This window comes from Rhamphochromis sp. 'chilingali' (genome assembly GCF_963969265.1).
Source record: "Rhamphochromis sp. 'chilingali' genome assembly, chromosome: 16".
In the NCBI taxonomy this organism is placed as follows: Eukaryota; Metazoa; Chordata; class Actinopteri; order Cichliformes; family Cichlidae; genus Rhamphochromis; species Rhamphochromis sp. 'chilingali'.
The window spans coordinates 18,388,051-18,402,590 of record NC_137943.1 but is presented as its reverse complement, the minus strand read 5'-3'; the positions used below and the strand labels follow the sequence as shown (position 1 = coordinate 18,402,590).

At 44.0% G+C, this 14,540-nt stretch overlaps 1 protein-coding gene across 4 annotated transcripts in view; it reads left to right on the top strand.

The window, feature by feature from the left end:
• The window catches only part of LOC308412814 (zinc finger protein 521-like), an 88,117-nt gene that overhangs the window by 35,050 nt on the left and 38,527 nt on the right, over positions 1–14,540 (top strand). For all 4 annotated transcript variants that reach the window (XM_080907409.1, XM_080907410.1, XM_080907408.1 and 1 more), the window contains exons 4-5: positions 5,192–8,703; positions 8,839–8,923. In XM_080907409.1, the coding sequence (XP_080763535.1) occupies positions 5,548–8,703; positions 8,839–8,923 (3,241 nt within the window). In that variant the 5' untranslated portion in view covers positions 5,192–5,547. The remainder of the gene's footprint in view (positions 1–5,191; positions 8,704–8,838; positions 8,924–14,540) is intronic.

Below are 14,540 nucleotides of genomic sequence, written 5' to 3'. Positions count from 1 at the left end.
GTGCTTGTGCTTATTTGTGTGTGTTAATCAGCTGCATGGTGCAAAAAGCCACATCAAGCCACCTGGTACTTTTGTTGACAGCTACTGGGAATTATCAGTGCTTCATTTTGACTGGATTTGATGTCTTAAAACAGGGATGTAGCAGGACTACTGTGAGTAAAGCCCAGCACTGGGCCTCTTCCAATAGCTCTGTGTCCTCTGAGCTCTCTGTCCTGAATCAACTGAGTCATTTGTTCATCTGACTGGAATTAGTCCCCCCGAAAAAAAAAAAAAAGAAAAAAAAAGAAAAGAAAAAGCTATCCTTGCCCACCTCATCCTGCTTCTCTGTCAGGAAAAAGAGCGCTAATATAGAAAAAATATATATATATATGTATATTACACCACTTCTTCTATTAGATCTTAAGTGATTGTGTCACAAAGCGGCGTACATGAATACGTGTTGTTCAGACACGCACTGCTATTTGGACATCAGAACAGGGAAAAGTGTTGAGATGACACATGCATCATCTCATGGGAAAGGCTCACTACTTTTCCCAGTAACTGTAAAAAGATCCCCTCTCTGAATATGAAGTGGGGTCACGGTGTTACATCAGACAAGTTGTCAGCTTTTTGTTTATTCAATGAATCCCCAATCCCCAATGTGCCACAAATACACTCACACAAACACATCTCTTATGACAACCACTATGTACAGATCTCTGGTACAACACACAGGAAGATAAGGTTTGGCGACTGAAAGCCTGGCCATGCTTTGCTTCACTAGAATGGCTTTTGAACAAAGTCTAGCTTGTTATAGAAGTGGCAGATGAGTGATTGGGGGGGGGAAACATTTTTTCTGATAAGATAAGGTCCTGGACCTGGATAAGAGTTTGGCTTCCTAAATAGAGGAGATGTACTCTGTTGCTGTCAGACAGTGATAAGGCATCATGAACAGCTTCCAGTGCCTCAGACACGAAGGTCTGGGCACCAGAAGTGAGTTGTTCCCAAATGATGCGGTCCCTGAAAGGTTTAAAGAGGGTGTAACTGCAAAAATTACATTTTCTGAAACACAAAAAAAGGTAGATAATTGCTTTTTTTATTGCTTTTTTTTTTGTACTTTTCATAATGTGGACTAAAAAAGTGTAGATACAAAAAAAATAAAAAATAAATTCCCCCCCCAAAAAAACACCTCTAAAAAAATGTTTGGTCAACTGAGGCATGGTTTGTATTTTGAGCCAGCTGGAATAAAATAACCAAGGATATTTTCAGTATTTTAAAAGCTCTGCACAAAATCAGCTTAAATACAGATGTAGCTGTTTTTGCTCAGTTGTTTCATATTGTATGAGACATTTCATAATTATCTTTAAAAAGCGAGACATCTATGTGCATGTGTATGAAAGCAATAAAATGCTTTTGCAAAGCAAGATGCAGTTTTTTAGGATATACATGCAAAAGCATTAAATATTATACCAAATGTCAAACCAAGCACCCATGCTTTATCTCAATTACATTTAACAAGAGACTCAGTTACATTTGTGTGCACTCATTCCTGTTACAAATACTTAAAGGCCATTAAAATATTTTTATAATCCCATTTTAAATTTTTTTTCCTGCCAGTTGAACTTTAATGTATACCTTTGTTTCCCTTTTTGCAGTCTCTAACGGAAAGGAGCTTTATTAGATTTTAATATCAATAACTTGGATATTTTATTTATTGGGCCACTGCTAAGCACAGCATACAGCCATACATTTGAAGAACAGTTTATGTGAAAATCCGTCTTTGTTGCCTTCTTTTAAACTCTTACGCTCAAATTATACTGAGACCCAATAGTATTTGTCTACAAAGAAATCAACAGACATTATTCTTTAAACATTTTTGTATCATTTAGCTTTTAAAACATAGACACAGTTTGCCACCATATGTGTTAAAGTCCAAAGGGAAACAATGTCATCATGAAAATTAATGACTTGCTCTCAAAAAATATTTATGCATGCTAATTTTCAAATGCATTAATTGCATAAATAAAAGATTCTTCAGGGGCTTGGAAAGCTATTCTGCTGTGCAGAAAAATGGTAAGCGTACCTGTTCCCAGCATTAGGGATCTTATTTGAACAGGGGTATTTACTTTGGGAAAGGGTGCTATAAATGAACACAGAGGAAGTGCTGCACAAAAGGCAGTTCAGACTGGCTTAGAGGAAACTGAGACCTGCGTGTGAATTGGGAATTCTCAGTGGTTACTTCTGCAGTACCAGGAAAAAAAAAAAAGAAAACATAATTTGTATAGAACAGAAAACGTCTTTATTAATTTAGCATATTTTGATCAGTGAACTTCACAGGCCAAGTTATATTTTTGTGACTTTTAAGAAGTTCTTAGTTACTTTAGCTTCGACTTTAATGTTTATCTTTCTGGTAAATGTGGCAGTGGCACATTTTGTGCCATTCCCTATAGGGGAACTCCAAATGAGGTTGTTTTGTTCCATATAGGAGACATTAAAAAAAAGGAGGGAGGGGGGTAGGGACAGAACTCCCAGAGAGGGACAGGCCTTAAGATGGAGGTCTTCCTCCCAGGACGTGACAGGCTGTTGGCTGGAGGATGCTCAGGAAGGCCTTGGCAGACCAACAAAGACAGCCCTTCAGCTGCAGGGTGTAGTTTTTCAGGCCCCAGCATCCCCTTTGGCAGCGGCACAGAGAGTGCTGGCGTGCACAGGCCCCCGGCCCGAGAGACAGGGAAGTAAGGCCCGTTCTTTTATTTACTCAGGCTGCTGCTGAGGCCTGGGCATTTCTTGTCTGGGTGAAGAAGGAAAAAAAAACAAGTCTCTCTCTCTTTTTCCTCTTGAGGTCTCCTGAGGAAGATTGCTCTTTCATCTGCAGTTGTTCACACACTTGCTTCGGCCATTGGACTTGTATCTGTGTATTCTATGTGTACATGCTATGTGTGCACATGTATATTCTTGTCAGTGTATGCACACAAGTGTGCTCTTGCTCTGTGTGCGCGTGTGTTTGGTGTGAGGTTGGGTGGGGGTGAGCGGTACACAGTAAAACTCCTGCAGTTCTATAGTTTTATCTATCGACTCACCAGAAAAAATAGGTGAAGAAGCACAAAAGGAGAACCTTTGTCTACTGGTTACAGCATGGCTATAACGTATTTGTTGGCCAGTGTGACTATACCCTATGCAGTCCAACGTGAAATCAAATGATGCATTATTACTAACTGTGTTATATTTGCTATCCAGACACAAATTTTAACATAGCTACTTATTCAAAACCCTTCATTGCAACTTCCATATATATGAATCAGATATTACTCTATATATGTCATCACCGTAAGGCCCTAAATAAATAATATACACTGAGCAAACAAACAACGAGAATGGAATGAGATTGTCCTGACAGCTTAGTAATGTCTCAAGGCATCAAGACATCCTCATTTAAGACAGCAGAATTTCATTTAGCCTTGTATACAGAACCATTTATTTGTTTGTTTTATACTATTGTCTCAAAGCCAATACGTTTGACTGTAAGGCATTGGCTGGGGTCATTCTTCTTGCACTGTCTTCTTCTCCTATACCCGGAGAGGCAGTATGAGATAGGGCAGATCCGCCCCCTCTGTGGAGGAGGGCATAGCACTGAGTCACCCATCCTCCCTCAAACCAGAGAGAGAGAGAGAGAGAGAAAACATTGAGACATGTATGAAAGATAAAGCAAGTAAATCAGGCAAGGTTTGCTCCTTCAGTGAGATGTGTGTACAGAGTGGGCGCCTTGCCAGGGGTGGGAGGTTTCCGGGAGGGCCACGGTGTGGAGGTGGGCTCTCAATGTGCCGCTTTCAGCAGTTTGGAGGGGCAAGGGAATGGCCTCCGACCCCATCTGTTTCCTGAAGATAGGCCCTGATGGGGGTAAGTGCTCAGAGAGGGCATGATATCCTGACAAAGGGCAGATCTCCCAGCAAAAACAACAGAAAGGGGGAGAGAGAGAGAAAGACTTAGATTTGTCAGCTGAAGGAGAGTACAGAGGTTGGATCCTGGAAAGAGCTCGTGCTTTTCCTCCGTCCCTCTCATAAATCTTTGCAGCTTCCTCTTGTTTTTCCCATTCCAAGTTATGGCCTTTTGACATTTTTTTTTTCTGAAGAGGTTGGGATTATGTTGTTTTATTTAGGTAAGGAAGTTCACATCACTTAGATTTCAGCAGCGGGAAGAAGTGGCCTGTAACCTTTTGAACCTGTGGAAAGTGGTGCTCTGTTTTCCATGCATATAACCGCACAGTGAACCAGTGGATTGGAATGTTGGAGCCATTTGAATAGGAACACATTAAAGTGATTGTAAAAAAAAGTTGGTCATTCTCTGCACCTGCTTGTCCTTGACCGAGACAGTAAGCCACCACTAGCCACCTACCCCCTACCCCTCCTTGCATCAGAACATGGATGGCACGTTCATCCATCCACGATCACTTGCCTCACAGCTTAACGCAGACTGCACAGACAAATTTTGTAATAATGCATATTCTATAATCTGATATCTATTGACGGATGTTCTGATGGGTCTATGTTTCATGAAAACCATCCGTTTTGCAGCAGAGCGTTCCCAAAGGCTATGCATAGCTGTGGTTTAAATTGCATATTTAATCTTCTCCTTCATCCTTAAAACTGCTTTTGCCTGTTTTTCTCTTGTCTTAAGGTCATTTCAAGGGCTCTTGTTATTCAAAAATATTCAAGTAATTCTTCAGGAATAATAGAAATGTTCTAATTTACCTCATGCAGGGCTTACATCCTAGAGTAGACCCATTGTCTTGTGTTGGCTTTAAATGTCAGAGAGATTGTGTTTTGAGTCACAGTGGGCTAAGCCATTACATGGCCACATACAAGGTTAATTGTAGTAAAAGTATTTCCACTTATTCTCTTCTCTAATTATACTTTAAATTGCATATTTAATGTAACTTTTTAGATAACACCTAAGGAGAGGTATTGTTTCAGCTGAAGAAAAAATGGTCTACATTGCAAAGAATTTGAAAATCATACACCACAACCTTATAATTACTATGACAAATAACGCCACGGTGGCCTACCTTTTCAAGACTAATGACTTGCTAATATAGTGACTAGCTTACAAAACACCTTTCTAACTCATTCACTTTCTCCATTTTTCCTCCTCCATCTTTTTCCCTCTGACCTGCCCTCAATGCCTTCATTTCTACATTTCTTTCTGTCTTCTTCTCCAGACGGCGCTGATCTTGAGGATGACCCATCGTGTTCTTGGCCAGCATCATCTCCCTCTAGTAAGGATCAGACTTCTCCAGGACACTGTGAGGACTATGATTTTGGCGAGGAAGAAGGAGGCCCTGGCCTACCGTACCCATGCCAGTTCTGCGACAAGTCTTTCAGTCGTTTGAGTTTCCTCAAGCGTCACGAGCAGAGCCACGGTGATAAGCTGCCTTTCAGCTGTACCTTTTGCAGCCGCCTGTTTAAACACAAGCGGAGCCGAGATCGACACGTGAAGCTACACACGGGTGATAAGAAGTATCACTGCGGAGAGTGTGACTCTGCCTTCTCCCGCAGCGATCACCTCAAAATCCACATGAAAACCCACGCCTCCAACAAACCCCACAAGTGCCCTGTGTGCCGTCGAGGCTTCCTTTCCTCCAGCTCTCTCCACGGCCACATGCAAGTACACGAAAGGGGCAAAGATGGCACGGGCTCCGGTTTCTCTAGGGCTGATGAATGGAAGCTGAAAGAAACCCGCAAATGCAGCCGGTGTGAGGAAGGCTTCGATGTTCCAGAAGAGCTCCAAAGGCATATCGCAGAATGCCACCCTGAGTGCTCCCCATCAGAGGATGGAGGCCTGGGTGCCACCCTGCAGTGCATCTACTGCCACGAGCCTTTCAGCGATGAGGGCACCCTGCTGACCCACATTGACCAAGCCCACAGCAGAGATAGGAAGGGCCACACCTGTGCTATCTGCTCAGAGCATTTTCTGTCTGTTGAGGACCTCTATGCTCATATGGACATCCACCAGCTCCCTGAATCTAGTAACCATAGTAACAGCCCTTCCTTGCTGACTGTAGGCTACACCTCTGTGTCTAGCACAACTCCGGACTCCAACCTCTCCGTTGACAGCTCCACAATGGTGGAGACAGCACCACCTGTGCCCAAGACCAGGGGAAGGAGAAAGAGGGCTGCACAGAACACTTCAGACATGGGAGGACGTTCCTCTAAGCAGCCTAAAGTCTCTTACAGTTGCATCTACTGCAACAAGCAAGTGTTCTCCAGTTTGGCTGTGCTTCAAATTCACCTGCGAACCATGCATCTGGACAAGCCAGAGCAGGCTCACACTTGCCAGTTTTGTTTGGAAGTTCTGCCCTCTTTACTAAATCTGAATGAACATCTTAAGCAGGTCCACAATGCAGAAGATCACGCTGCCCTGTTAGCGAGCTTGCCTGATGCCCTCCTTCAGTGTAATTTCTGCCCCGAGGTGTTAAATGACCTAAATGCCCTCCAGGAACACATCCGCTGCTCTCATGGCTTTCCCAGTCCAGTGGCCAAGGAGAGCAATGCCTTTTTCTGCCCCCAGTGCTTCATGGGGTTCTTGACAGAGGCTACCTTGGAGGAGCATGTTCGCCAGACTCACTGTGATGGGGGGAGCCTACGCTTTGACTCCCCCTTGGCTGTAACTCCCAAGGAGCCAATAGTCGAAGTGTACTCCTGTTCATACTGCACCAACTCCCCCATATTCAACAGTGTTCTAAAGCTTAACAAGCACATCAAGGAGAATCACAAGAACATTCCACTAGCCCTGAACTACATCAACAATGGGAAGAAATCCCTCCGCACTCTCAGCCCCTCTTCGCCAATATCTGTGGAACAAACTGCCGTGCTGAAACAAGGTAGCTCAGCCTCCCGTGCCACCAGTGAGTTCATATGTAACCAGTGTGGTGCCAAGTATACAAGCTTAGACCTTTTCCAGACTCACCTCAAAACGCATCTGGATGGTCTGCAGCCTCAGCTTACCTGTCCGCAGTGCAACAAGGAGTTTCCCAACCAGGAATCTCTGCTAAAGCATGTGACAATTCACTTCACTATTACGTCGACTTATTACATCTGCGAGAGCTGTGACAAGCAGTTCACTTCAGTGGATGACCTGCAGAAGCACCTACTCGACATGCATACTTTTGTGTTCTTTCGTTGCACTCTGTGCCAAGAGGTGTTCGACTCAAAAGTGTCTACTCAGCTCCACCTGGCTGTGAAGCACAGCAACGAGAAGAAAGTGTACCGCTGCACCTCCTGTAACTGGGACTTCAGGCATGAGACTGACTTGCAGCTTCACGTCAAACACAGCCACCTGGAAAACCAAGGCCGTGCCCACCGCTGCATTTTTTGCGGGGAGTCCTTTGGAACGGAAGTGGAGCTGCAGTGCCACATCACCACCCATAGCAAGAAGTATAACTGCCGCTTCTGCAGCAAGGCTTTCCATGCCATTGTTCTTTTGGAGAAACATTTGAGGGAGAAACACTGTGTGTTTGAGGGAAAGTCACAGAACTGTGGCGCCAATGGTTCTACTGTAGTTGGTGGGGAAAGCCAGCCTAAAGAAGATGCTGAGCTACAAGGTCTCCTAACTAACAGCCATGGTTCAGGGGCAGTAGGTGGATCTGTGATGGAGTCCCAGAACAGCCATGATGGAAGTGAGGAAGAGGTGGACACTGCAGAGCCCATGTATGGATGCGACATATGTGGGGCATCTTATACTATGGAGTCACTGCTCACTAACCACCAGTTGAGAGATCACAATATACGCCCTGGTGAGAGTGCCATGATAAAAAGAAAGGCTGAGATGATCAAGGGTAACCACAAGTGCAATGTTTGCTCCCGTACCTTCTTCTCTGAGGCTGGGCTGAGGGAACATATGCAGACCCACCTTGGGCCTGTCAAACACTACATGTGTCCCATCTGCGGGGAGCGCTTCCCCTCATTGCTCACCCTGACAGAGCACAAGGTCACCCATAGCAAGAGTTTGGACACGGGGAGCTGCCGCATTTGTAAGATGCCACTGCATAGTGAGGAGGACTTCCTGGAGCACTGCCAGATGCACCCTGACCTGAGGAACTCCCTTACAGGTTTCCGCTGTGTTGTTTGCATGCAGACGGTCACCTCCACATTGGAGCTCAAGATCCATGGTACTTTCCACATGCAAAAGACAGGCACTATGTCCGCAAACCAACCCATGGGCCGCACCAATGCCATGTCTCAAAACCAGCAGCAACACCACGCCCCAAAATTTTTCAAGTGTGCCTCCTGCCTAAAAGATTTCCGGTCCAAACTAGACCTGGTAAAGCTGGACATCAACGGACTGCCTTATGGACTCTGCGCGTCCTGTGTGGCGGCTGCCGGCTCCAAGAGCTCCAGCCCAACAGTGAATGGAGGGAGGCAACAGCAGCAGCAGGGGGGAGCCACCACTCCAGCAACAACTACAGCCACATGGGTCCAAGGGGAGAGTCTCAGCCCTGGAGATGGAAAAGGCAAAGGTGTTTCTTCATCGTCCTCATCCTCTTCCACGTCGTCCTCGTCTGCAGCCAAGACACGATGTTCCAGCTGCAATGTGAAGTTTGAATCTGAGGCAGAGTTGCAAAACCATGTCCAGACAGTGCATCGGGAACAGTCTGGGGACAGCAACAGTGGACAGCTGAAGACCCCCCAGGTGTCTCCCATGCCAAGAGCCAGTCCATCGCAAACTGAAGAGGTATTGCTAAGTAGCCTCGCACTAAATAAGTAAATGAAAACATGCAGAGAATTTACAATTTACAAATGACACAAATATTTCTACCATATATCTTTTATTCACACTTGACTGTAATCCCTGTTGTCTGATTTACAGAAGAAGACATACCAGTGCATCAAATGTCAGATGGTGTTCTACAGTGAATGGGACATCCAAGTTCATGTGGCCAACCACATGCTGGGTAGGAGATAGCACTTTCTGATTCATTTATTATGGTTTCTGTTATACTCCAGAAACAAGAGTCATTAAATACAGTGCTTGTGTAATATATACAAATATGTTTGTCCAAATTTCCCAAGTGTTTCTAAAATCTAGCGTAAATTTAATCAACATATCTTTTAGGCATGCAATTTAAGTGTTAAAATCTCACCCGCGCAGTGTGCAAATTATTAAGAAAAATTCACCCAATTTCAGTGTTTTCCTACCTTTTTAAAGATGAATCACATACTAAAAATAAATGTGATATGTAATAAAATATTTGACCCTGTCTCATTCAGGCTCACAAGTATCTGGATCACATCACCAAATAGGTGGAATTATTTTTTTTATTTGACCATCAACTGCATCCCCAGTGTTGTGCTTTCATAAACCCACAAGCTTCATTTCTCCATGCATGTGAATGGTATAATATGGTCCGTGTGCATGCTTCAAGCTGAATTTCTCCACTTCAAACCACTCTGTAATTAAGGTAGTTTGAAGTAGTGGAAAATAAAATACACAGATTATTCAAATATTGAAATATCAAACAGATTTGATCATTCTGATCATCCCAAAGATTATCAATCAATTTTCTGAAAAAAAAAAAAAGGTAAAAATTTCTCTAGTTCTTCTATATGTATTTTTGGTTTGTTTGTCTGTTGTACTTTGTCACACAAGTACTGTTTTCAGATGACTGAGATCTGCATACTAGATTTTATACTTTCATGCTCTCTCCTTTTATGACGTCAAATCAACTGAAAAAATGGATATTTGCCATTTCGGTGTTTAATATCAAAAGAAATATTCCAAATTTTGCATTTCATTTCGCAAGATTTCTCAGCTAAGAGTGCTGGTGTACGACTAAGCTCCACATTTTCAAAATGTCTCTACTTTTGGTTGTCATTTGTATGCAGGCAGAATAATTTATAGGGAACAGACAATTGGAAAACAGGTTTTCTTGCCTGCAGTAAGTAGGCGTCTGAATTCCGGTCTCACGTTCCTTTATTCATTCATTTATTCAGCTCGTTTGGCGGCTCTTTCATTACACTGCATTATCTGTTGTCTTCAGTGGGAGAGAGACTCATTGATCTGGAACCAAACCGCCTCTCTGTTTGGGACACGCTTCTAGGCGCAGGTGAATTTAAACACGGTGGGCAATTCTATCAGGACCGGTAGGCAATTCTATCAGGGACCCACTGTTTGTGCATAAACAATCAGAAGCATGTGATTTGTGATTTTGATGCTGCGGTGTATTTGCAAAAGAGAGAGATGAGCTGAGAGTGTGTAGGTGTGTATTTTGTATTCATCTTTGCGATCTGCTCACCCACTAGTCTACTGGGGGTGCCTAATACAGTACCATGCCAGCATTAGTCCTTTCTCTCGCAAAGGCAGGCACGGAGCACACTGGGAGGGTAGAAAACAAACCCCCCTACTGGTTATTTTATGTTTTTCAGCCGCACAAGCACACAGTTTCCCCGTAATAGTGGAATTCAGACAGCTTAAGATAACAGGAGGATAGGTGATTGGGTTATTGTCTGATGTCTTACTTCTCTGATATGCCATCGCTTTGTATTCAACATGATCACGGGTTTCATCTGACTTCTCAAAAGGGTTTCTGTTAGATACGTTTGCTTTGTGATCTCTAAAATAAGGAGAAAACAAAACTCATTGTAATGTGAAGTTGTCAAACAAACAAGAGGAAAACAGAGCAGAATGAAGTAAAGTTAAGGAAATGTGTTTAATGGACAAGGCGTGAGGTACGACATGTGAGCCGTGTTTCAAGCGCTGATCTTGTTCTTTTACGTACCCTCTGAAAAATTGCTCTGTTTAATTTGGAGCATGGTTAAATTCAACCCACACTTTAATCACTGAAGAGCCAATTTGGGCCAAAAACAACCCCCCAAAAAATGCACATTTGGAAAAGCTCTAAATATCTTTTCGACAGAAAAAAAAGGGACACTTTCTCCTTTTAATGACCATCTGCACAGGAGAGGGGAAACAGGGGGCTGGGGTCATCTCCGCTCAGCTGTCAGCGTTATTAGCGTAGGTAATGGAGCAGACGCTGGATTCATAGGGGTGTTGTTTTCATCCATGCCCCGCTCCATGGTGTCAGTTCACACTGATAACTCTATATATAGTGATGTGCCGTGACATAACCATAGTGCTAAGTGTATGGAACAACAAAACCTGAGCCCATCTCACCCAGACGAGTCCACATTAGCTGCCTTTGTAATACAATAGTCTCCCTCAAACCCGGCGCAATGAGCCTCCACCCCTTACCTCCTCCCATCAGGCCGAAGTGGTCGCGGCTGCCTCTTCTGTCCGACTGCCAGCACATTTTGATGCATGGATATTACACTCAGATGATGACGCTCCTGGTTCAGACATAAAGGGCAGCTCTGGTGCTCAGCTACTCAACATTTACTATGATAATGGAGGTAAATGAAAGGGACGGAGGTAGCCGTGGGTGCAGAAGGGTGTGTTGCGGACCAGCCCCAGCCAAGCCTGTGAACGGCCCCACGTGTCTTAAGATGGAGGCTGCAGCCTGCTAGGGCCCAGATGGATCAGTACACATTTGCTGTACAGCTGGTCGCTCTGTTTGGGGACCTGGTGTGATACTCCTATGGAGAAAAAAATGATATCGCCACCATCCAAGGAGCAATTTAATAGCAGGCCAGAAGACAGCTGGCCACTCTTTAGTTTAGAGTTTTTTTGGCATGGCACACTTACAGAATTGAGGGTGTCCGATTTTTCTCCAGAGACACACAGATTTATACAGCTTTCAGCTGTCGCAGTCACTATCAATTCTTTAAATTTCTGTTTTTCTTTGAGATTAGAAGAAAGGCCTCTTCGTGAATAAAAATTTCTCATTTTGAGATGTAATAACTGCATTGCAAAAAAAAAAATGTAAATAGTAGTCCCCGTTCATTTTTTTTCTTTTCTTTTTTTTTTAAGAGGACCTTTGAAGGTCCTTCACTGACACAAAAGCCTGTTTGGTTTTATCAGCATGCCATCATGCCACCCCATTGCTTCACTTTGACCCCAGTGTAAACTATGACATTTGGAGCCTCATGGGGGGCACGTTTGGCCCATTTATCGCACTGTTTCAAATGTCCCTGTGTGGATTTTCAGAGCCCTGACATGTTTTGAAGCATGGGCTCTGTCTTAAAGGGTTCTGAAGGTGAAAGAGGGTTTAGCTTTTTTTGTGATATCTGCTTTCAATCTCATTCTCATCTCACTTCTGTCCTTTCCAAGTAGCTACTGCCAAGGTGGCAGTACTGAGAAGGACAACTGTAAACAAACAAACCAAACCACATCCCCCCCCCCCCAAAAAAGTGTTTTTTGGGGTCACCTCTACAGATTTTTTGGGTTGGTGACAGCACAGAGCTTGAAGCCAAGTCAGGGAGGAGGCTTCTCTCTCAGAGTGGAGCCAGTGGCCTGGTCGGCCCAGGCAAAGGGGGGCACTGGAGGGGTGGAAAGGTTCGGGGGCGGAGAGGGAAAGGCACATTTGCTGTACAGCTGGCCGCTCTGTGTGAAGCAGGCACTGTGGGCCGTTACAGAGCTGGAGAGGAGAGCGAGTGAGAGGCCTTTAGCTCTCCTCTAGTTTCTCCTCCTCCGCTCTGTTCTCTCGTTCTCATTCCCCCTGTCCACTCTCTCTCAATATTCCTCTGTCTCAGTATCTAGCGTTTGCATTTTCATATTAACTGAGCTCCATCCTGGCAAAACACACTGTGTTGGCTGTTATTGGAAGAACCGACAGGAGGCACACTGTAACAGTATTTGAAGCTGAAAGCCTTGTTTTGTTTCTTGCTAAGGGCCGCAAATTATCCTTGACACATATCCTCTTGTCTTGGGCCCCTAGAGCAGCTTGGCCAGTGTATGTTGATTATATGGTCTCCATCACTGTCTCTGCCCTGGTGGAAACACATTTACTACCCCATTAAGTGCTTTTTTTCCCTCTTGATACATAAGCAGAATGTGGTATTTTCATTCTTTGTTTCTTTTCCTATAATCCTCTTTGATTAGGTGCGTCTGATGGTGTTCCCTCCGTTTCTAGAGCTCATTCATAGAGCACATACACATGTAATCTGTTAACAAACATGACCAAACACTCCTCATTTGACTCCTAGGGGGCTAAATCAGAGTCAGAACTCAATAAACAACACAGCAGAGGAACAGGATCAATCTTATGAAATAAATAAGAGAACAGGTTTGGACCAGCCATTGGAAACAAAGGAAACCATGCATGCCTTATGCTGAGCGTGATATCTGCCTGCTTTTATTAATTGGTGATTAATAACGCCTCTCTGTTCGTTAGCATAGTCACCTCCCGTGCAGCCAAGTGTGTTGCTGCTAATATGCAATTATGCGCACCTTACTGCTCGTTACATTATACCTCTCCCTGACTAATGTGGGGTCCATGAGGAGAATAGAAATCAGAGCGAGCTGCATAAAAAAGAGCTATCAATAAGATTTTCGCACCCACTGTGTTACTTACCTGTCTGGATGGAAAACAAGAAAAAGTTGGGCTTTTTTTTTCTTTCTTTTTTTTTTCTTTACAAATTCCTCAATGTAACCAGGAGACTGTATTAAAAGTTTAACAGCATTGCAGAGACTGTTTTGCTCTTCCTGGTGTTTTTGTTGTAAAGCAGAGGTAATTGACATCACCATGGGGATGCTCTGTTGCTAGGCCAGACAAGCTCAGTCTGATGTGGTCCTTATCTATTGATTTTCCTGACATTTCCCCACACCTCACAGACTAGGCCAACATGTGAGAAAATATCTGATGCTCTCAGTTCATACAGCCTGTTTGTACAAACTCCGGGCGAACTCTTGCTGCCCCTGACTGCATCGCAATTGGTAGGTTGATGTCACCATGGTGACTTGGGGCAAATTCCTGCCAGTGATTGGCTGAAATCTGCTCAGTTGTTGAGTTAATCGTTGTACGGGACTAATAGTAGTTCAAAAGGAGCATTTAGATTTAAATACCTTGAATTTAAAGACATTCACTGGCATATTTTTCCAATTTTCCCATCCTAGGCTTAGTTAAGGACTTTAGCGACCTGAATAAAGGTAGGCTCTCCCTGTCCTTCTGTTATGTTTTATTGATATACAGGAGAGATGTCTCCTTTAGAGTGTTAATGCCAACCCTTGTTCTGAAGTGAAGCCCATAAATACTGGATGATCAGAATTAACCTCTGCATTACTCCACCTCCCCATGGTCTCTAAGATGTCACCAAGGCCGGAGGTGCATGCACACCCCTGGTCTGCTGGGGTTGCTTAGCAGTCTGACTGGAGGGGGGCTTATGGGAGAAGTGCAAACAGACAGTCCTGCCTTAGTAAAGGTCAGATCTGCAACCTACACCTCTCAAATCCCACTCTGGCCCTGATGGGACCTGGGTTCCAGGCGTGCCTAGAGATGCTTGTGGTAAGGGAGACTTGCAGTGAGAATGAAGTGGAGTGCAACCACTGAACTGCACTGCTTTTAGAGGTTGTCAGCACCAACAGTAGTGTGATAGATATGACCTAACTTTGTGTAGGGGCTCTTACCTGGCGTATTTTTGGAATGTCATTCTGTAGCTATCATATGCTGCTGAATA